Source organism: Podarcis muralis, chromosome 12, assembly GCF_964188315.1.
Source record: "Podarcis muralis chromosome 12, rPodMur119.hap1.1, whole genome shotgun sequence".
Lineage (NCBI taxonomy): Eukaryota > Metazoa > Chordata > Lepidosauria > Squamata > Lacertidae > Podarcis > Podarcis muralis.
Window position 1 is genome coordinate 1,449,021 of NC_135666.1, and position 22,864 is coordinate 1,471,884.

The 22,864-nt window shown below is 50.0% G+C and overlaps 1 protein-coding gene across 2 annotated transcripts in view; it reads right to left on the bottom strand.

Moving 5' to 3' along the window:
• Nucleotides 1–22,864, bottom strand: part of SUSD2 (sushi domain containing 2) — a 34,474-nt gene that overhangs the window by 1,843 nt on the left and 9,767 nt on the right. For both annotated transcript variants that reach the window (XM_028750316.2, XM_028750315.2), the window contains exons 5-13: nucleotides 21,588–21,759; nucleotides 19,348–19,549; nucleotides 15,601–15,686; nucleotides 15,233–15,501; nucleotides 14,276–14,419; nucleotides 13,146–13,304; nucleotides 10,545–10,796; nucleotides 1,787–2,059; nucleotides 440–622 (exon numbers count right to left, since the gene is read on the bottom strand). In XM_028750316.2, the coding sequence (XP_028606149.2) occupies nucleotides 440–622; nucleotides 1,787–2,059; nucleotides 10,545–10,796; nucleotides 13,146–13,304; nucleotides 14,276–14,419; nucleotides 15,233–15,501; nucleotides 15,601–15,686; nucleotides 19,348–19,549; nucleotides 21,588–21,759 (1,740 nt within the window). The remainder of the gene's footprint in view (nucleotides 1–439; nucleotides 623–1,786; nucleotides 2,060–10,544; nucleotides 10,797–13,145; nucleotides 13,305–14,275; nucleotides 14,420–15,232; nucleotides 15,502–15,600; nucleotides 15,687–19,347; nucleotides 19,550–21,587; nucleotides 21,760–22,864) is intronic.

Consider the following 22,864-nt stretch of genomic DNA (forward strand, 5'->3'; position numbering starts at 1 on the left):
GGCCTGGTTGGAGGGTTGTCAGGTCTCAGAAAGCGCCACAGCCGCCTGCCCTTCTCCCTTCCCAAGCCAGGGAGATGCAGTAGAACAGGGGTGCCCAAACCTTTTTCAAAGAGGGCCAGATTTGATGAAGTGAACATGCGTTGCTGGCCTTTTTTTAGAATTGAAGTGTTGTTGAGCTTTTTTTTAAGGATTTTACCCAGGAGATAAAGTGCCATAGGGGCCGGATTAGGCCCCTGAAACGGACTTTGGACATGCCTGCATTAGAAGAAAACCGCCCTGGTATATTTTTCATGGGTTTCCAAAGCACTTGTAGCAAGCAGACTTCCTTCACGCCCCCAAATGCAAAGTAAAAGTGTTTCTTTGGTTGGGGAGAGACTTAGACTTCTGGTGGCGCAGGGCCACAGCGTGTGGATGCAAAGCACACCATAGGATCGCCTACCTGCATTTGGCTGGCATTTGGCGGTGCCGCCTGACCAGAGCCCGTCCTCCTGGCACGTCCTGGCTGCTGATCCCTCAAGGTTGAACCCAGGACTGCAGTCGAAGCGGACAGTGGATCCCGCTAAGTAACTGGTTCCATTCTTTGTGCCGTTGGAGGGGGGAGCCAGCCAGCCACAAGAAACCACTGGGGGAGAAAAAGGTGGTGTCTTTGGGGCCATGCAAGTGTGCATTTGCATGGCATGGGAAACCAGGCTGGGGGGCGGGCGAATGGCCTGCGGGGGGGGGGGCACAGCAGACGAGCAGAGAGCAGGGCCAGACCCAGTCTCAAGTTCACAGGCTCCCCAGGGCTCCCCAAGGAGAGCGGCTGCCTGCCAGGGTGGGCTTGGCAGAGCATCCTCCTGCCTGGGGGTCTCTCCCTCCAGGCTCCCTGCCTGCTCTGCTTCTCCAAAGTGGAATGGGGGGAGAAGGGGATGCGTGAGCCCTGCTAGCCCCCTCCCCAAAGAAACTGTCCGTTTGAATTTCTTATCATTTCTGATGTGTAGAGATCTTTCCTATCCTAATTAGTTCAAGGGGATATGGGAAGTTTCTCTGTGTGAAAGAAACAAGCAGAAGGTTCCTGATGTTTGGGTTATTCCTTCGGAGAAGCTGAGTGCAGCTGGATTAAACTGGTCCTGTTATCTCTTTCAGTCAAGGCCATGCTGACTATAAGACTAGAAGGAGCCTGGGTTTCACTCTTTTCTATCTCTCTTCCCAGCTGTGTGGTGTTCTGTACACAGTATGCTTAGCATTACGTTTTAGTCTTAGTATAAGTTACTGTAAGTTTAAGTTAAGTCTGCTGCAAGTGGATTTCTTATTGACTGTGCCAATCCTGAATGTTTTGGATTTGTGTCCATGATGCTCATTTGCCTTCAGTAGCAGTAAAGCTCTGCTGGATGAAATATTCATTGCCTCTGGTCTATTTTTTGGGAATCCTGCAACGTGTTTAAGTTTTTTCCTCTGCTAACTATACACTGGAGTGGATCAATATTGAGTAGGATTTTAATTTCCTCTCTGCCTGCGCACCTGCTGCTCCCAGCCATTCAAAGCCCCCTCCTCAAGCTCTCCCCAAGGAAGCAGCTGGATTTGCAAGATCTGAGGAATGGGGCATGAAAAGAGGGGTGGGCAGTGGCCAAGGGGGGGGGTGAGGTGAAATAGGCCCCCTGAGGAGTCAGGGGTAGCAAAAAGAGAGAGGAAGAAGAGGGGGGAAGTGGTGCTCCCATCCCCCGTCCCGTTCAGGCACCTGGCATTTCCTTTCCCTGTGACCCTCCATCGGATCCCCCTTCCCCGGCTGAGCTTGCCCTTGACTCACCCGGCTGCAGGCTCTCCTCTAGGTGCTTGTAGATCCGGTGGGACCACCTGGTGCTGTTCCCCACCGTGAGGTCTCTTGTCGTCAGAGCATCAAACTTGCAGAAAGGGTCTGACTGGCAGAGTTGGGCCGCTTCCTGAGTGAGGGGATCGGTGGGATCTTCAGGGGCCCGGAAGACGGGCAGGAAAGAGGGGTCATGCTTTGGCCCGTAGAAGAAGGTCTGCAGCAGGAACTGGCTGTCGTAGGTGAAGAGGGAGGTTTCATTCTTGACGGCCCCTGCAAAGAGGAATGGGGAGCGCGGTCGTTCCCTTGAACCAGACCAACCTCTTGTAGCTTCTAACCAGCATGTTTAAGTCTAATTAGTTCATGAAGGGGTTAATGCCATAGAGCTGTCCTTCTAGGTTTTGCCCATGTCACTTCCCCTTACCTTAGGAGGAAATAGGTAACCAATAATAATAATAATAATAATTTATTATTTATACCCCGCCCATCTGGCTGAGTTTCCCCAGCCACTCTGGGCGGCTCCCAATCAGTGTTAAAAACAGTACAGCGTTACATATTAAAAACTTCCCTGAACAGGGCTGCCTTAAGATGTCTTCTGAATATCAGGTAATTATTTATTTCTTTGACATCTAATGGGAGGGCGTTCCACAGGGCGGGCGCCACTACCGAGAAGGCCCTCTGTCTGGTTCCCTGTAGCCTCACTTCTCGCAATGAGGGAACCGCCAGAAGGCCCTCGGCGCTGGACCTCAGTGTCCGGGCTGAATGATGGGGGTGGAGACGCTCCTTCAGGTATACAGGACCGAGGCCATTTAGGGCTTTAAAGGTCAGCACCAACACTTTGAATCGTGCTCGGAAACGTACTGGGAGCCAATGTACGTCTTTCAAGACCGGTGTTATTGTTAGGATATTTCCGTTCCACCTTAAGAGAGAGCAGGCTTGTGAGTCACAGAGTCTGCGTATTTCCTGTTGAGGATGTTTATGTTTGCTGTTTCCTTTCGATTTCAGTCGGTCAGAGACACTGACACAGAACGGTCATGTTTTCTCTTTGTTCTGTTCAACGCTAAATAAAATCTGTAAATTATGCTCTTCTTCGGTGCAAGCTTTCTGGCTGTGGTTTCTGCTGATAAAGAACAGTGTGCACAAGCCTGGAATGTGGCAATCTATTTCTGAGGCTTCGTGTCGCTAACTGCTGGATCTGCCTGGCTACGGGAGATCGATGGAAGTCCGGCAGCCGGCTTGGGGCCATGATGGACTATATCTCCCTGGCAGTTTCCCAACAACAAGGTTTCGGGCCCAGATTCACAGCACCTACAGGAGAGTAAAGCTGCAACAGACTGCGTTTGAGAGGTGTGTGAAAAGCGAAAGCAGCGAGAGCGGAGGCTTTTCTGTTTACCTCAACAAGGAGCCTTTGAACTCCGGCAAGGCTTAATTGGCCTGGGAGCCAAGCCAGGGAGTTCGTGATTAATGGGCTGCCGAGATAATAAGTCTTTGAAGGCATAAAGACTTGGGCTCACGTAAAGACCTGAGATGGATCTTTTACAATCCTCAGAAGTAGCTCCGTGTCCACCGAAGCTAAATGGCCACAATTATGAAACCTGGGCAAAATGGTGTGAGAGTTTGCTGCGTCAGTTTAGGGTGTGGCATACCGTGAGTGAGGCCCCCCCAGTTCCTCTGACAGAGAGATGGAAAGCCGATGATTCGAAGGCGATAGACGTAATAGTCTTATCCGTATCTCTTGAGGAAATTAAGACGCTGGCTGGCAACACCACTGCACGTGGAATGTGGTATGCTTTGCAGATAGCCCACATGCCAATCATCCCAGCTCAGAGTCTGAATGCCCAGAGTGTGAATGCATCGGAGGTCCTGGCTGTTTCCCAGAATGCGAATGAATGCAGGGATGCTGAGGGCACTGGTTGCAAGCTGCAGGGGGAGCAGACTGTGATGTCATCCCAGGCAGCATTCCAGCCTCCAGGGGGAGCCAAGGAGTCGGCAACTGAGAGCTCTGTTTCTCGTGAGAACCAAGGTCATCGCCTTTGCAGAGGCCGGAAAGGCAAAGGTAAACAGGCGTCTGCAGATGGCCAGGAGCGAAGGGAGGGTGAAGAGCCCGCGCCAGGGAAAAACAAAGCTATGTTTGCTGGCACAGCTTCACCAAAGGCTAAAGGCACGACTGCTGACCAGAAGCAGGGGGGCAAGCTGCAAAAGCCCACGCCAGTGGAAGACAAGGCTATGTCTGCTGGCACAGCTTCACCAAAGGCTAAAGGCACGTCTGCTGGCCAGGAGCAGCAGGGGGGCAAGCTGCAAAAGCCCAAGTCAGTGGAAAACAAGGGTTTGCTTGCTGTGAAGGCTGCTCCAATAGCCAAAGGCAGTTTTGTTGTTGATTCGGGCTGTACCCGCCACATCTCGAAGGATCACCACCTCTTTATCTCCTTCAAGCCTCAGGAAGGTGAGATCCACCTGGCTGATGGAAGGACGTTGCAAATTGCAGGAGAAGGGACTGTGAAACTTGCAAGTTTGCATACAACCATCAGTAATGTACTGTATGTTCCTGGAGCTGCAAGCAATTTATTGAGCGTCCCGCAGCTTACTGGACGTGGTTTTCAGATTTCCTTCAAGAGGAGCGTCTGTGTCATCAGTAAAGGCAAAGAGGACTATTTGCATGCAAAGTTTATGGATGGTTTGTTCCATATAACTTATGATGACACTGCTGTTGTATCTAATGCTAATTCTTGTTGTGTTGCACAAACTAACAAAGTTCTTCATGCAGGTTGCATTCATGAAGCGCATCGAAGGTTTGGTCACCTCTCTTGGAAGGCACTGGCCAAGATGCCAGAGGTGGTTGAGGGTTTGAACATCAAACCCTGTAAATTTCACATGAAATGTGTATCTTGTGCAGAGAACAAGGTGAAGGTTGCTCCAAAAGGCAAGGAGTCTAGCAGGCAGGCTTCCAAGCCTTACCAGCTAGTGCACGCAGACCTGGTTGGGCCACTTACGCCCTCTTTAGGAGGAGCAAGGTTCTTCATGGTTCTAATTGATTCTTTTTCTAGGTACATTCATGTGTTTTTGCTCGAACAGAAATCGCAAGCGTTTCCTAAGTTTAAGGCATTCTGTGCTTGGTTGGAGAATGCTCACGGTAAACGTATTTCCTGTCTTTTTACCGATCGGGGCGGGGAATTCACTTCTCAGCAGTTTGAAGCTTTCCTGACTGAGAAGGGAATCCAGCATGACATGTCAACCCCCAGATCGCCATGGATGAATGGGCTTGCGGAGAGAGCAAATCAAACATTGCTGCAAGGAATGAAAACCTTGTTGCATGATGCCAATCTCCCTGATAAGTTTTGGGAGGAGGCTTTAGGGAATCTGGTTTACTCCGTTAATCGCAGATTGTCATCACCCATTGGTTGTACCCCCTATGAGAAGATGTTTGGCAAGAAACCCAACACCAAACACATGAGAATTTTTGGTTCTGACATGTGGGTACGCACCCCACAAACCAACAAGCTTGGGAAGCGTGGGGCACATGGTTTGTTCATGGGGTACGAAAAAGGTGCATACAGGGTATGGATGACTAACTCTAAGTCCATTAAGTTCACAAGGAGTGTTGAGTACAATCCAAAGTGGGGGGAAAATGTGGGAATTTTCCAGAGTTACCCAGAGGAGGATGAAGGTGATGTGAAGAAAGCAGATCATGCTGAGAAAGCTGAGGAAACTGATGATGAGGATGATGATGATGATGATCAGAGTTCGGATTCCAGTTCAGTGGGCGGCGCTGCTGCTGATGTCAGTGAGAGTGATGACACAGCAGACTACAAGAGTGCAAAGGCCTCAGTCAGACCATCTGATGCGTCTGACAATGAACTGGAAGAACCACTGTTCACCATTGGTCATTTTTCTCCTAAGAAAGAGGAGATGAGTCCAGAAGACTTGCGTCTAGTACGCAGGTCTGAAAGGGCGACCAAAGGCAGACCTCCAAAGAGGTATGCTGATGAGTTTGCTAAAACAGCAACTGCTGTTCTTAGTAGCTCAGAGAAGGTGTGGGAACCTTCAAGCTTCAAAGAGGTTCAGGAGTTAACCTCTAAAGATGCTGAGCCTTGGCTTAATGCCATGAAGGCTGAAGTTGATTCCTTGAACAGGAACCAAACTTGGGAACTGGTACCGGTAGTCCCAGGAATGAGACTGGTTGGCAGCAAATGGGTCTTCAAGGCCAAGACAGACCAGAATGGCAAGGTTGTCAGACACAAAGCCAGATTGGTTGCCAGAGGTTTTTCACAGGTACCAGGACAGGATTACCACGAGACCTACTCTCCCACTGTCAAATATGAGAGCATTCGGCTGATGCTCAAGATTGCTGCGGAGGAGAAACTGCATGTTTCTCATCATGACATTAATACAGCTTTTTTGTACGGGATTTTGAACGAAGAGCTGTTCATGCTTCCACCAGATGGGATGGAGATACAGAAGGGAATGGTCTGTAAATTGCGGAAATCCTTGTATGGTCTTAAGCAGAGTGCCAGGTGTTGGAACACAAAACTCACTGAAACGTTGCTTTCTCTAGGTTTTCACCAGGGCAAAGCTGATCCATGTGTGTTTGTCAAGGAGGAGGGGCAAAACAAACTGTATTGTTTATGTTTTGTTGATGATCTTCTGATGTTTTGGAAGAATCAGGCTTTTTACCAAAGCACCCTAGCTCAGCTGAAGGAGCACTTTGACATGAAGGATCTTGGTGAGGTATCCAACTATCTTTCTCTGCAGGTGGAGAAGGACCAAGCAGGTAATTTTCTGGTACACCAAACACAGAAAATTGCTGATGTATTAACCAGGTTGAATTTGGTTGATGCAAACCCAGCAGACACACCGATGGTGACAGGTTACCAGGTAGACAGTACTGCTGAAGCGTTTTCTGACACAACGCTGTACAGATGCGTTCTAGGCAAGCTGAATTTCATTGCCAGATGTTCAAGACCTGACATAGCTGTAAGCTGTAATCTGCTTAGCAGACATGCCAACAATCCTACGGTTCAGGATTGGAAAGCTCTGAAGCGCATAGCCCGCTATTTGAAAGGGACTATGCACTACAGGCTGAGGTTCACCAGTCAGAAGACTGGAGGTCTTGAAATCTTTGCAGATGCAAGTTTTGGAAGTGACACCACAGATGGTACAAGCACTTCTGGAGTATGCTACATGTACAACCACTGCCTGTTTGACTGGTTGTGCAAGAAGCAAACAACAGTGAGCCTAAGTTCCTGTGAAGCAGAACTCAATGCTCTGTCATTTTCACTCATGGATTGTGAATGGTTGATGCAACTGTTTAAGGACATCGGGGTTTCTGTGAAATGTCCTATACAAGTGTATCAAGACAATAGATCGTGTTTGGCTTTGCTGAACTCCGAGAGTTGCAAGCAAAGAACCAAGTACTTGCAGATTAAGCTACATCGTGCAAGAGAGTGTATTCAAAAGGGACTGATTCGGGTGTCCTACATGCCAGGAAATGAAATTCCTGCTGATCTGTTGTCTAAGGTTGTTAACAGAGAACAACATAAGGTTTATGTACAAAGGTTGCAATTGAGTGAACCACAGGTACAACAGGTTACACGGAAAGGGGGAGGATGTTAGGATATTTCCGTTCCACCTTAAGAGAGAGCAGGCTTGTGAGTCACAGAGTCTGCGTATTTCCTGTTGAGGATGTTTATGTTTGCTGTTTCCTTTCGATTTCAGTCGGTCAGAGACACTGACACAGAACGGTCATGTTTTCTCTTTGTTCTGTTCAACGCTAAATAAAATCTGTAAATTATGCTCTTCTTCGGTGCAAGCTTTCTGGCTGTGGTTTCTGCTGATAAAGAACAGTGTGCACAAGCCTGGAATGTGGCAATCTATTTCTGAGGCTTCGTGTCGCTAACTGCTGGATCTGCCTGGCTACGGGAGATCGATGGAAGTCCGGCAGCCGGCTTGGGGCCATGATGGACTATATCTCCCTGGCAGTTTCCCAACAGTTATATGGTCCCAGCGGCCACTCCCAGTCACCAGTCTAGCTGCCGCATTCTGGATTAATTGCAGTTTCCGGGTCACCTTCAAAGGTAGCCCCACTCAATTCCTGGTGCAACTGGACTTCTCCGCAACCCTTCCCCTCTGCAGGGAGGTGGGACCGATTCGGATGGTCCGCCCCCGCCACTTAATGGATCCAATTGGCTTCCAGAGAGTGGTAGGGGATGCTTTATCCCAAGTTGATGGCCTTTCAGCTGATTCCCTGGTGGCACGCTGGAATGCGGAGTTAACCAGGGCTATTGACTGTCTGGCTCCGAAGCGCCCTCTCCGATTGCATGGAGCCCGGACAGCCCCGTGGTTTTCCCCGGAGCTGAGGGTGATGAAACAATTGTTGAGACGGCTAGAGCGCCGGTGGCGGAAAACTCATTCTGAACAGACCGGACACGGGTTAGAGCTCAACGTCGAGCCTACCAAGTGGCAATGGCGACGGCGAAGAGGGCCTTCTTCGCCGCCTCCATTGCATCTGCAGAAAACAGCAGCAGGAGACTTTTTCAGGTGGTTCGCAATCTATCGGAACCACCTGTACCACCGGGGCCTGGTAGGGACCCCAAGATCTCCTGCAATGCTTTTGCAACGTTTTTTGCAGATAAAATCGCTCAGATTCAGAAGGAGGTAGACTCCACCGTGGGAGCAGGGCCAGGGCGGGAGAGTGCTAGAGTTCTGTCTGGTCCTGTTACATGGGATCAATTCCAGTCTGTTACCTCCGAGGATGTGGACAGGCTGCTTGGAAAAGTGAAACCGACCACCTGTCTCCTTGATCCTTGCCCATCCTGGCTGATAAAAGCGAGCCGGGAAGGGCTGGGCGATGGGCTCTGCGGGGTGGTGAATGCTTCCCTCTGTGAGGGAGCCTTCCCAGACCCGCTGAAAGAGGCGGTCATTAAACCGCTTCTTAAAAAAACATCTTTAGACCCGGCCAATTTGGCCAACTATCGCCCAGTCTCAAATCTGCCATTCTTGGGCAAGGTGATTGAGCGGGTGGTTGCTGAACAACTCCAAGCACGCCTGGAGGAAACGGACCATTTGGATCCCTTCCAATCGGGATTCAGGTCTCACCATGGGACTGAAACTGCCTTGGTCGCACTGGTTGATGATCTCCGACGGGCTAGGGACAAAGGTGAGAGCTGTTTCCTAGTTCTGCTGGATCTCTCAGCGGCCTTTGACACCATCGACCATAACATCCTTCTGGACCGTCTTCAGGGGCTGGGAGCTGGGGGCACTGTCATACAGTGGTTCCGCTCCTTCCTCCTGGGCCGTGTCCAGAAAGTGGTGGGGGGGGATGAGTGTTCAGACAACTGGGCTCTCACTTGTGGGGTGCCTCAGGGTTCTGTCCTCTCCCCCATGCTTTTTAATATCTATATGAAGCCGCTGGGAGAGATCATCAGGGGGTTTGGACTGGGTGTTCATCAGTACGCAGATGACACCCAGCTCTACCTCTCCTTTAAATCAGAACCAGTGAAGGCGGTGAAGGTCCTGTGTGAGTGCCTGGAGGCGGTTGGAGGATGGATGGCGGCTAACAGACTGAGGTTGAATCCTGACAAGACAGAAGTACTGTTTTTGGGGGACAGGGAGCGGGTTGGTGTGGGGGATTCCCTGGTCTTGAATGGGGTAACTGTGCCCCTGAAGGACCAGGTGCGCAGCCTGGGAGTCATTTTGGACTCACAGCTGTCCATGGAGGCGCAGGTCAATTCTGTGTCCAGGGCAGCTGTCTACCAGCTCCACCTGGTACGCAGGCTAAGACCCTACCTACCCGCGAACCAAGCCTTTGTTCCATCTGTCTACTTCAGTGAACTTCAGTGTGTGAGGAGGTGTGAGTTGCTCCAGCTCAGCAGCATGGCTTTAACCAGCCTAGTTTGTTCCAGACAAGAATGGAGTCTGAAACTAACTTTTTCCAATACCAGTAATTTAGGAACTTTTGCCTCTTTGTAACTAAACTACATTTCACTGCCTGCAAGTCTTTTTTTTTCTGACTGCTATATGGAAAAGCACATTTTATTTTATATTTTAATTAAATTTCCTTACCACACTTCATCTGAAAAGCATGTGAAACTGACCTTTGGAAAATTTGTAAGTAAACTATTTTTAACTTACCAGATATGTTTTTCTTTTCCTATGCTAGGGGAAGAGGGAAACTTTGGAGATAAACTTTCTAAGGGGACATTTTGAAACTCACCGAAAAGGGCACATTTTAATTCCCTCCATCGTACCAGCCAGGTGAGGGGGTGGGAGACCTGCCCATTCACCTGGAGGGCACTGCCAGAGGTCCTACACTCTGGAGCAGGAGAAACCAAGCTTGCTCCATCTTCCATGTGACAATCCTCAAGATATTTGAAGTTGACTATCGCATCACCTCTGGGTTTCCTCTTTTCCAGGCTAGATGTACCCAGTTCCTTCAACCGTTCCTCATAAGGCTTGGTTTCCAGACCCTTGATCATCTTGGCTGCCCTCCTCTGCACACATTCCAGCTTGTCAACATCCTTCTTAAATTGTGGTGCCCAGAATTGGACACAGTATTCCAGGAGTGCTCTGACCAAGGCAGAAGAGAGCCGGACTATGACTTCCCTTGATCTGGACACTAGACTTCTGTGGATGCAGCCTAGAATAGCATCAGCTTTTGACTCATGTGAAGCTTGTGGTCTACTAAGATCTTTTCCCAGCCAAGGGCCAGACCAGCTCCTCTCTCTCTGCCCCTTTCTTTGGGAGAAGCTGAGCGCTCACTTACAGTCTGCGCCAAATGCAAATAGCTCTTCTGGGCTGCATCTGTTGGCATCTAGGATGGTCCCATTGCGGAGGGTCAAGTCGTCCCGGGGGTTGCCATTCATGACCCCAAAGAGCCCCTGCGTGTGGTTCAGGAACTTTGCGGGCAGCAGAACAGTCAGGCTCAGCATCCTCCCCGCCCTCCTCACTTCGACTCCGACTCCCGAGGAGAACATGGCAGTGACATTCAGCCCAGGTGCAGTGGAGAGAAAGAGACCTGCCAGGGAAAGAGGGAAACCAGGCAAGTATTAATATTATGGGCCATCTGCACAGCACAGCAGGGGCTGCAAACAAATCCAGCGGGAATGTTTGAAAAATGTTTGCATCCGTAACTCGATATTCCATGCAGCACCACGTACTGGTTTGTGTGGGAATGTTCAGGGATGTAGGAGAGGATATATGGTTTGATTATAACCTTTCCAACTTGTGTTAACAAGTTCACAATTTTAGCAAAGTAACATTCCCCTTTTTAAACTTGCAGCGGATGTGTTTGCTCAGGCTTGCTAAAGCCTCTATAATAACTGTTCTGCTATTTTCCCCTTATTCCCTCATAAAAGATAAGACACGACACAGTCTTCTATAAAAGTATAAAAAGGTTTACTCTCACATCATTCTGTTCACAAACGGATCCCAGAAGGCAGACTTAGCTTAGAAAAGTAACATATACCTAGAAATTATCCCATAAAATTGTCCCTTTGTCCTCTCTTGGCTGGAAGTCAAGAGAGCATCTTTGGCTAAGCAGATGTTGCTTCTTTGATGCATGTGGTGAAAAAGAGAGAAATGGCTGCCCTGCCCTATCCTTTTGTCGTTACCTGCACAGGTGAGGCCACGCCCACCTCTAGTCACATGCAGAGGAAGTCTGTCCCAGCCCAGAAGGAAACAGGAAGTTTACCTGCTGGCTGGACAAACATCCCTCCCCATGTGTAAACATGTTCACTCTAGGAAGGTTGTACTTGACTGCTCTTGTGTTTCACATCCCACAGTTTGTTGAGAGGCAGTTGGGAAGAAGATTTGGTTTTCTGTTCCATGACTCAGTTCCGTTCTTCAGGATTCACAGAATCCAAGAGGGACACCAGTCGTAAGAACCTAAAAACAGCCTCCTGGATCAGCCCAGTGGCCCACCTAGTCCAGCATGCTGTTCTCACAGGGGCCAACCAGGGGGCCATTATGGGAAACCAGCAAGCAGGATTCGAACACAAGAGCAGTTTGCAGCAGTTGGGATTCAGAAGCATCGCTGCCTCTGACCGTGGGGGGCACAGAGAAGAGCTCCATAGCTCTCTCCACCTCCATGAATTGGTCTATCCTGCAGTTTGCTTGTTTTGGAGCAAACTTGGCTTTACATAATATTGACAGGCTTATTTGGCTGCATTACCAAGGTGTCCGCAAACGTGACCTGAAGGCTGGAACCATCAACCCTGCCGTGTGGGAATCCCTTGCAGACGCCCCCAGTGCCTGGAGACAGACAGACAGGTCATGTATCCACAGCAGTGACCAGAGGAGGGATGACCGAGAGAAGAAGCACCACGGTCCATCTGCAGCAGCACAACCAGGCACCTTCCTCTGCCCCAGCTGCAACAATACATGTCTCTCCCATATCAGTCTCCACAACCACAGCAGGAGCTGTAACCTTCCAACGGTTTCACTTCACCCCCAAAGGCTCACTCCTCCATTGTCTCCCGAGACAGATGCCAACCACCTATTGGGTTGCAAGGCTTCTTGGCCTTAGGATTAAATTCTGCATAAGTTTAAGTTGCGGTCGCCTCAAAGCCTCAGGGAAGAATCCAATGTACGAAACTAGGAGGAACCAAGAAGGGGGCAGTGAGCTTCTCCTGGAGGCATCTGGGTGGGCTTTGTGGGAAAGAAGATGCTGGACCAGCTCATCCGCTTTGCTTGGTTCTTTGGTTTTTGTGACTGATACAGAATTTTAGAACTGTAGAGTTGGAGGGATACCTAGAGTCATCTAGTCCAACCTCCTGAAATGCAGGAATCTCAGCTAAAGAACCCCTGACAGGTGGCCATCCAACCTCTGCCTAAAATCCTCCCATGAAGGAGACTCCACAACCTCCCAAAGGAGAGGTTCCACTATCAAACAGCTCTTACTGTCAGAAAATGCTTCCTGATGTTTGGTCAGAATCTCATTTCTGGTCATTTGAAGCGATGGGTTCAAGTCCTGCCCTCCAGAGCAGGAGAAACCAAGCTTGTTCCCTCTTCCATGTACCAGCCCTTGAGATATTTGAAGATGGCCATCTCCTCTCGGTCTCCTCTTTCCCAGGCTCAACATACCCAGCTCCTTCAACCGTTCCTCATAAGGCTTCGTTTCCGTTCTTTCCTCCTTGGTTTCTTATCTTAACTCATTAGTATTATCATGAAGGCTACCAGAGCTGGGCTCCAACAGACATCCATGGGCTAACCTGAGGCCCTCCAGACTTTGCTGAACTCCAGCTCCCACCTGCGGCCCTGGTGAGCAGTCAGAGGCGACATGTCTTGCCCCCGTGCTTAAGCAGAAAGGAATCACTTGCGGGGCTTCTGAAATCCTCCCTGGCCAGCCCTGCTCTCCATGTCTCACCATTCAGGTCCATCCAGGTTTGTTCAGAGAAGTTGAGTGCCTTCTGGTTGAGCAGGACCTCCAGCCCGTCCGAGTGCTCCGGGATGCGTATCTCAACCACATCTGAGCGATTCTCCTGCATGGCAACGGCAGAGAAGCCCGTCACCTTGGCCTCAGTTCCTGCCAGGCAATTGCAAACATCAGTGTGGTGCACCAAGTCTCAAGAGACAGAAAGTGACTTGTTTATTTCATTTTTAAATCTATGCTCTACTTTTCTGACCAAAAAGCCCCCAAATCATCTTCTATCCATATTAGGAAACAGGAAAAGCCAAACACCATAATGATGATAATATTAATATTAATATTATTAACAACAACAACAACAACAACAACAACAACAACAACAATAATAATAAATAATAATAATAATAATTTATTTGTACCCCGCCCATCTGGTTGGGTTTCCTTAGCCACTCTGGGTGGCTTCCAACAAAGATTAAAAATACATCAAAATGTCACACATTAAAAACTTCCCTGAACAGGGCTGCCTTCAGGTGTCTTCTGTTAGAAACAACAGTGGAATTTAAACATCAATGGATTTTGGAACCACAGGAGGTTTGGGAGAAAATAGCAGCGTTAACCAAATAGGCAGGAGGGTCAAACCTGCACACACACACACACACACACACACACACCGATGTTGCTGGGCTCCAGCTCCAAACAGCCCCAGCTGGCATGGCCAATGGTGAGAGATGATGGAAGATGGGAGTTCGGCAATATCGGTAACCCCCTTGCCAAATGTAAAATGCCCAACAGAGTGGCTAGATCCCACTTGAGAAGGGGCGTCATAATACTGGTGCCACCACTGAAAAGGCATTCTTCTTAGAGCTCCTCGCAGAAGCAGCAAAGGGGACCTTGAGCAACACTTACCCCAATTTATCTGAATTTACAGGGTGGGACCTATAGATGATGCTCCTTAGAATGTCCCCTGGTCATTTAGGGCTTTAGGAACCCCAAAATCAAGCCTTGAATTGAACTCAGAGTTTCAAAAATTTGGCAATTGGAATCACAGAACTGCAGAGTTGGAACAGACTCAAAGGGTCTTCTATTCCAACCCCTTGAAACGCAGGAAAGGAGACAGAAGACCTCACCATTTGAGAGCTTGGCACGGTGGGTTCTCCCTTGAATGCTCAGGGATGTGAGGCCGGATTCCAGCACAGTATATTCTCCAAGGCCTTTGAAGGTGAAGTTGGTCCCGTCAAAAGTGACAAAGTGAGGATCTCCAAAAGCTGAGGCTGTTCAGCAAATGCAATGACAGAGAACACACATTACAAGCGCCATAACGGAGACTGACTAATGTAGCATGTTGCGTGTCAGGGCTGGCATAGGGTTCTCTGGGCATCTGTACCCAAATGGGCCACCCACCCCCTTTTCTAAGTGGCTGGGGTAGTGGAGGGAAGAAATGAGCTGCCATTGGTTGGCCTTGGCTCCAACCCAGAACCCAAACTGCAGAAGAAGAGGAGTTTGGATTTGATATCCCGCCTTTCACTCCCTTTAAGGAGTCTCAAAGCGGCTAACATTCTCCTTTCCCTTCCTCCCCCACAACAAACACTCTGTGAGGTGAGTGGGGCTGAGAGACTTCAGAGAAGTGTGACTGGCCCAAGGTCACCCAGAAGCTGCATGTGGAGGAGCAGAGACCCGAACCCGGTTCCCCAGATTACGAGACTACCACTTTTAACCACTACACCACACTGCACCGGTGAAGGAGGGCCCAGACTTGCCCTGAGAAAAGTCCTCCTCCAGGGAACCATCTCTGGCCAAGCCTAGTCCTCTCCTAAGCCTTGCCCTACACAGTGGCATAGCAGGGGTTGCAAGTGTCCGGGGCTGTGCGGAAGCAGGTGGGTGGATGGGAGGGAAATGAATGGCATACATAGGCACATTCAACTGCATAATGGCATCTGCATCACCCAGGAGTCAGCCCATTTCACTGTCCAGTTCCCTCCCATCTAATTAATTGGGTGCCCCCAGCTTGGCCTCGATTGGCCTCCCTCTCTCTCTCCTTGTGCTATGGATATGAAGAAGGGCTGAGTGAGGTCAGGAGAACATACCAACTCTGGGGGGACGGTACTTCCTGCAGCCACTGGAGGGACGGCGGTTGAGGTAAGTGGGGCAGTTATTGGACCACAAGCAGCAGTAGTAGAAGCTGATGACATCATAAATCCAGTGGGAAAAGCCAGGGACCCTGGGGGGCTTTTGGTAAGGGGGAGCCCCCCAGTCGTGGCCTCGGTCCGGTGTGCTTCCCCCGACGGAGTCTCCGGTGAGGACCTGGGTCCCTGCAGCATTGTAGCAGCACTGCTGCCCTGAGGAGTATCGTGGGCTGGAAGAGAAGGCGAAGGGACTCAGCAGCCCATTCCACAGAAGGTGGCCGGTCTTGGCCACTGTGAGCCCAGCCTGCAATGCACCTGGAGAGACTTACCTGGCCTGAACCCCCCGGACACAGTGCACTGCCCCCTGGTGGTAGGTGCAGACGCTGCCCTTCTCTATGTCACACCCGTAGTCAGTCTGGAAGGGAGAGAGCAGAGAGAGGCTGGTCAACTCACGGGTGCCCCCTGCCCCGCTCTTGAGCCCCACTTGCAGATTATTGTCGCTGAAAGCACCTTTTAGCAAAAGGGCCTCAAGGTGGCTTAAAACCAAGTCATGAAAGCCGTAAAAGAAGACATGAGTTATCTGCCAGAATGGTCATCTTCAGAGGTGGTTCTCAAAGCAGACCTTGGTTAGACTCCACCAGAGTTCTGTGTCCAGTTTTGGGCACCACAATTTAAGAAGGATATGGACAAGCTGGGGCATGTGCAGAGGAGGGCAATCAAGGTGATCAAGGGTCTGGAAACCAAGCCGTATGAGGAATGGCTGAAGGAGCTTATAAAATGAGACAGGAGAGATAGGATAGCCATCTTCAAAAACCTGAAGGGCTGCCACATGGAGGATGGAACAAGACTGTTTTCTCCTGTTCTAGAGGATACGACTCAAACCAATGGATTCAAGTTACAAGAAATTCTGACTATCAGGAAGAACTTTCAGAAAGTAAGAGCCTCAGAAAGTTGTGGACTTTCCTTCCTTGGAGGTATTTAAGCAAAAGTGAGATGGACATCTGTCATGGATGCTTTAGCTGAGATTTCTGCATTGCAGGGCTTTGGACTAGATGACCCTCGGGGTCCCTTCCAACTCTATGAAATCCTGAGATGCCTGTGCAGGAAGGAGCCTTGTGTGGTGCTCAATGGGTGCTATGTATCCCACGGGTGCCCTGGTGAGGACTGGGGGTGACTGTGGGAGGAGGCAGCCCCTGACCTGGTTCCAGAGCTTGCCTTGTACCTGGAAATGATTAAGCAGCTGGGGAAACGTTCTGGCAGGATACATCCATGCCTTGTGGCTGAAGTTTCTGAGCAGTCTGCAAAGGCAGCCCCATTCAAGTGGGTGTCATAGAATCATAGAATCATAGCGTTGGAATAGACCACAAGGGCCATCGAGTCCAACCCCCTGCCAAGCAGGAAACACCATCAGAGCACTCCTGACATATGGTTGTCAAGCCTCTGCTTAAAGACCTCCAAAGACGGAGACTCCACCACACTCCTTGGCAGCAAATTCCACTGTCGAACAGCTCTTACTGTCAGGAAGTTCTTCCTAATGTTTAGGTGGAATCTTCTTTCTTGTAGTTTGGATCCATTGCTCCGTGTCCGCTTCTCTGGAGCAGCAGAAAACAACCTTTCTCCCTCCTCTATGTGACATCCTTTTATATATTTGAACATGGCTATCATATCACCCCTTAACCTCCTCTTCTCCAGGCTAAACATGCCCAGCTCCCTTAGCCGTTCCTCATAAGGCATCGTTTCCAGGCCTTCGACCATTTTGGTTGCCCTCCTCTGGACACGTTCCAGTTTGTCAGTGTCCTTCTTGAACTGGACACAGTACTCCAGGTGAGGTCTGACCAGAGCAGAATACAGTGGCACTATTACTTCCCTTGATCTAGATGCTATACTCCTATTGATGCAGAGGGCAAGTGAGGACGTCCAAATCCTGATTGCCAAAGCTGGGTGCTGGGTGCCATGAGGTGTCCAAGATTTCTTGGCACCTTTCCGGGGAGGGTGCTCCCCCATACCTGGTTCCTGGAAGGAAGAAGTCTGTGGCAGCTCCCTAGCTGGGGATGAGCCCAAAGCTCCAGGGAAGCAGGGAACCAGCTGAGCCTGTTCTCTGAAGGGCAGGCAGAGCAGCTGAGCTTTCACAACATGGGCTGGTGCCAGTTTCACAGCTGGCTCGAAATCATGAGGTTTGGGCATCACAGAGATCCACCCTCAGTGCAGGGATCCCAACTCACAGGCTGGAGGAAGAGGAGGGGGGTGTTGAGGGAGAGGCTGCCCAAGGAAGGACTTCTAAGCAGGGAGGGGAGTCCTCTCTTGCACAAATGTCCTCTTGCATCATGTGTGGAGAGAGAGAAGATGAACCCTGCGCTTGGGTGCGGCCGAGAAGGTTCTGGAGGCTTTTGCTGGGAAATTCCTTGACAGCTCAGGAAGCTGCCTGCCAAGGCACAGATCACCAGCCCACCTGAGCCTCACTCCCAGAGCACCCAGTTCCTCTGCACAAAGGTTGGGGGGTGTGGGTGTGGGTGTGTTTGTGGGTGTCGGTCTTTATGGTCTGTTTCTGTTCTGGATTCCCCTGGCCCAGATCTGTGGTCACTTTTTTTGCCGTCTGGATTAACCACAACAAGTGATAACAAAAAAAATTCCTTCCAGTAGCACTTTAAAGACCAACTAAGTTAGTTCTTTTTTTGTTGTTGTTATGACTATGGCAGACCAACACGGCTACCTATCTGTAACCACAACAAGTGAGAGAGTCATAAGAACCTCAGAAGAACATCTGCTGGATGAGGCCGGTGGCCCATCTGGTCCAGCATCCTGTCCTCACAGTGTCGACCCAGACGCCCATTATGGGAAACCCACAAGTGGGATGTGAGCACAAGAGCAGCTCTCCACACCCCTGTCTGTGGGTTTCCAGCCCCGTGGATTCAGAAGCATCGCTGCCTCCAGCCGTTGAGGCAGGACACATCCAAGCTCTACTTTTAAAATTCCAAGAAGGGAGAGTCCAGCACCAGGGGCTGACCTTGGGGGTCTGACATGGACAGTCTGGATGCAGAGGAGTTTGGGAGGCACCAGCTGGGAACCCCAGGGGAAGAAAGCTCAGAGCCAGGGGACTGGGGTGGCCAGAGGGAGAAGAGTGGGAAGAGGACTGCCAGAAGCTGAAGAGGCAACAGGTTTTACTGAGCAGGGAGAGGCTGTGGCAGAGAGCAGAGTCAAGAGGCAGACTCCAGAAGAAGCCAGGGAAGCCCCCCCCCCCACTGTGACCAGCTCCCCTCCCCTCTGGTCTCCCAGAACATGCAGAGAAATGATGAGGGAGGAGCAAAGAGAGACAAGAGCAGGCATAGGCAAACTCGGCCCTCCAGATGTTTTGAGACTACAATTCCCATCATCCCTAACTACTGGTCTGTTAGGATATTGATGTTCCGTTCCACCTTTAGAACAGGCATGTGGAGTTGCTGTATGTCACATGTCTGTTTACTTCCAGCACAGCCTGCTGGGAACTTCCATTGTGTATAGCTTTTGCTTATGCCTTCCTGCTCTTGGACATGAAAGAGAGCAGACATGTTTTCTTTGTCCTGAACTATGCTGAATAAACTGCTTGTAAATACGCTTGACATATGCCTCTGTCCGCCACTTCTGCTGTGTGTTATTCACTCTGCTGATTGAGGCGTGCTCAAATTTCTGAAGGCTTCTGAAGCTGTGTGCCACTGTTGTGATGCTGTTCCAAGGACCGGAGTTCGTCCGGCTGCCGGCCGGTGGGCTGGAGCCAGCTGGGGGCCTGCAAATTGCCCCCATTCCCTTGGACACATCCCAACATGGTCCTGTTAGCTAGGGATGGTGGGAGTTGTAGTCCCAAAACACCTGGAGGGCCGAGTTTGCCTCTGCCTGGGCAAGAGGAAGGAGTCTTAGGCTGCTGGGGAAGGAACCAGGGAGGAATCTTAGAGAGCGGTGGGAAGGCGGGGACCTTCAGTCCTTGCAACTGCTTCATTGGGGCAAGACCTGCTGGGAAGAGTTGCTGTGACCACTAGGCCTGCGCTGTTTTCTTTGCTCCACCCTGCCACCCCAGCACCACAGGCAAGACACAAAGGACCTACGTGGAATCGCCCCACGTCCGCCCGGGCCTGTGCCAAAGTGCAGGGGCAGTCTGGGATCTCGTCTAGGAAATTGGGCAGGCCTGTCTCCAGGGCATCCCACTGGCGGCACTTGGCTGTGGCCCATGCGGCCGGGTCCTTGCGGAAGTCGTCTCCCAGGTGCCAGGCCAAGGCGTGCTCCGTGCTCCAGATGGCCGCCACGTTGCTGGAGGAGGGGAGCAGAAGAGAAAGAGTGTGGGGTGTAATCCGCTGGAGCAGTCAAGTACAACATTACCTGTTTGTCTAGAGTGGGCATGTAGGGGAATGCTGGTCCAGCCAGTCTCAACTTCCTGTTACACCTGGCTGGGGCATCCTTCCTTTGCATGTGACCAGTGGGGGGAGGTGACCTTTCCAGACCTGGTAAAAGGCCAAGTCACACAGCCACCTTCTTCTCTTCAATCTTCTTTTTCATCCAGCGAACTTCCTGATTCACCTGGACTGTACCAGGTTATAATAATATTATTATAATAATTTATTATTTATACCCTGCCCATCTGGCTGGGTTTCCCCAGCCACTCTGGGCAGTTTCCAACAGGATATTAAAAACACAGTAAAAGATCAGACATGAAAAACTGCCCATATGGGGTAAACCTGTTTGTACATGTTTGCAACTTTAAGCCTTAAGTCTGCCTTCATGGATCACACTGTGCTCTGCTTGATCATGAGTAACTACTTTTTGTTACTTATGAATAAGACTGTGGTGTCTTTATTCTTTTAGGAGGGATCAGCCAGGGTCTTACCAGGAGTAAGAGAACTTAAGAGATTCTATGGAGTCTGCAGCCAGCTTCCTGCTGTGTGATAGGGGAATGCACTCTGCTATAGGAAGAAACTTGCTAGCACGAGTTAGGAAGGATAATATTAATCAGTATATCCTCTCCTGATACCCACAACATTCCCACAAAAAGAAGGTTTGCAGGCCTGCAGGCGAGCTCTTCCGTCTCACGTCTGTGTCCACTGTTACGGAAAATTACAGGGGGGGGGCACATCCTTAAAATTGTTAAATGTTACAAATATTATGCATAAATGTATCCTTTCAACTTGACAGCTCAGGGAAGTTATGTAAAGGTAAAGGGACCCCTGACCGTTAGGTCCAGTCTTGGCCAACTCTGGGGTTGCGGCGCTCATCTCGCTTTATTGGCCGAGGGAGCCAGCGTACAGCTTCCGGGTCATGTAAGCCACTTCTGGCGAACCAGAGCAGCGCACGGAAACACCGTTTACCTTCCTGCCGGAGTGGTACCTATTTATCTACTTGCATTTTTATGTGCTTTTGAACTGCTAAGGTGGCAGGAGCAGGGACCGAGCAACGGGAGCTCACCCCGTCGCAGGGATTCGAACCACCAACCTTCTGATCAGCAAGTCCAAGGCTCTGTGGTTTAACCCACAGCGCCACCCGCGTCCCTCAGGGAAGTTACCTAGCTTTAACAATCATATAAAATCAACTCCTTTGCCAGTTTCCTTCATTCCACCCGCCAATCTGCTTCATTGGCCAAGGACTTGGAAGGCACTCGGTCCCCGCCATAATCCCTCAAGCGGGAGGTCACGTACTCACAGGAAGGTACTCATAGGTGTCAATCGCTGGGCAAAGGCACTCCTCCGGACTTGCCCAGGTGACAGACTATGCAAACCAAAGTTCTAATGTCCTCTTGTAGTAGGTGCTTATAATGTTTTCCCCAATACATAACCTGTATTCGCCTGTTGCCCCAACACATTCCTCCTATATTAATCATGTATAACCCCCCCCCCCCTTTTCTGATGTAGCAGTGATGTAGTGATGATGCTTAATGAACTGTATTCTGGGATATGGTGGGAAAGTTTTAAAAGTCCTTGTCACCCCATCCTAGGGGTTCAAAATTCCTCTTTGAACCTGTTGCGCAATAAACTTTGGTCTACAGCTATTTGCTCCAGTTTTTGGCTGGATTCCTTCCTTTATTCCGCAGGGACCCGCAGGTTCTGCCCTATGAGCTGGGGGACTGAGCAGCCTCGCACATAGATTTTTCCGTAACACCACAAAACCACACGCCACAAAAGCACAGTTGCTTCCTAGCCCAACCCGAGGCATGTGCTGGCAGCCCCCCCGAGCTCTCTCCCAACTCGGAGACTGGGGTGCCTAGGAGAACGAGACCCTGTCCATCATGTGAGCCCCAAGAGGTTGGTGTCCGGCTGGGGGGAGGACACACGCCCCCTCCCAAGGGTCAGTGACTCACCTCTGACCATCGGAAGAAGCAGCGGAGGAGATCCTCAGAGCCCCCACTTCCCAGGTAGAGTACTGAGCCGAGGGGACCGGCAGGAAAGTAAAGGCTCCCGTGTTGGTCAGGTTTCTCTTCAGGGTGTAAAGATATTTCCATTCCGCCACCCAGGAGCTGGAATAAGGCTCGCCTGGCCAGGGGAGGGAGGAAGAGTTGACATTAGGATGAGCTTTCTGAAGGTAAGAGCTGTTCAACTGCAGGGCGGACTCCCTCAGAAGGTGGTGGGCTCTCCTTCTTTAGAAGAATCATAGGGTTGGAAGGTATGCCAAAGGTCATCTAGTCCAACCCCCTGCAATCCCGGAGTCTCAACTCAAGCACCCATGACAGATGGCCCTTGGAGGTTTGTAGACAGAGGTTGGCTGGCCATCTGTAATAGTTGCAGTTCCTGCATTTCAAGGGGTTAGACTAGATGGCCCTTGGAGTCCCTTCCAATGCTACGATTCTCGGATTCAATTCTTCTTCTTATTTATTTTATGTACCGCCCTTTATTGAAATATCCCAGGGTGGTATACAATGTTAAGAAAATATTTTACAGAGCATAATAATAAAAGCATAATAATAGACAGCATACTAATAAAATAATAACAGTCCACCCCCACACATTTAAGAAGCTATAGATTATTTAATGTCTGAAGGCACCATAATACTAAAATAATAATAATAATAATAATAATAATAATAATAATAATAATAATAATAATAATAATAAATTTATTTATACCCTGCCCTCCCTGGCCAGAGCCGGGCTCAGGGTGGCTCACACCAATAATTTCACAATACAAAACATAAGGGGGAGGGGAGGAACCAATTTAAAATGCAGGTTAAAATACAATTTAAAATGCAGCCTCATTTTAAAAGTAGCCAATAAATCAAGACCATAAGGGGAGGGGAACATAAGGGTCAGACTGAATCCAAACCAAAGGCCAGGCAGAACAGCTCCGTCCTGCAGGCCTTGCGGAAAGATGTCAAGTCCCGCAGGGCCCTGGTCTCTTGGGACAGAGCCAAGTTGGGGCCAGTACTGAAAAGGCCCTGGCCCTAGTTGAGACCAATCTAACTACCTTGTGACCTGGGACCTCCAATGTGTTGTCATTTGTGGACCTTAAGGTCCTCCCCAGGGCAGACCAGGAGAGGTGGTCCCGTAGGTACGTGAGTCCTAGGCTGCATGAGTAAAGTCCTAGTCCTAGGCCTGAGTAAAGAGGAATGTTTTTGCCTGGCTTTTCAAGACATGTCATGAT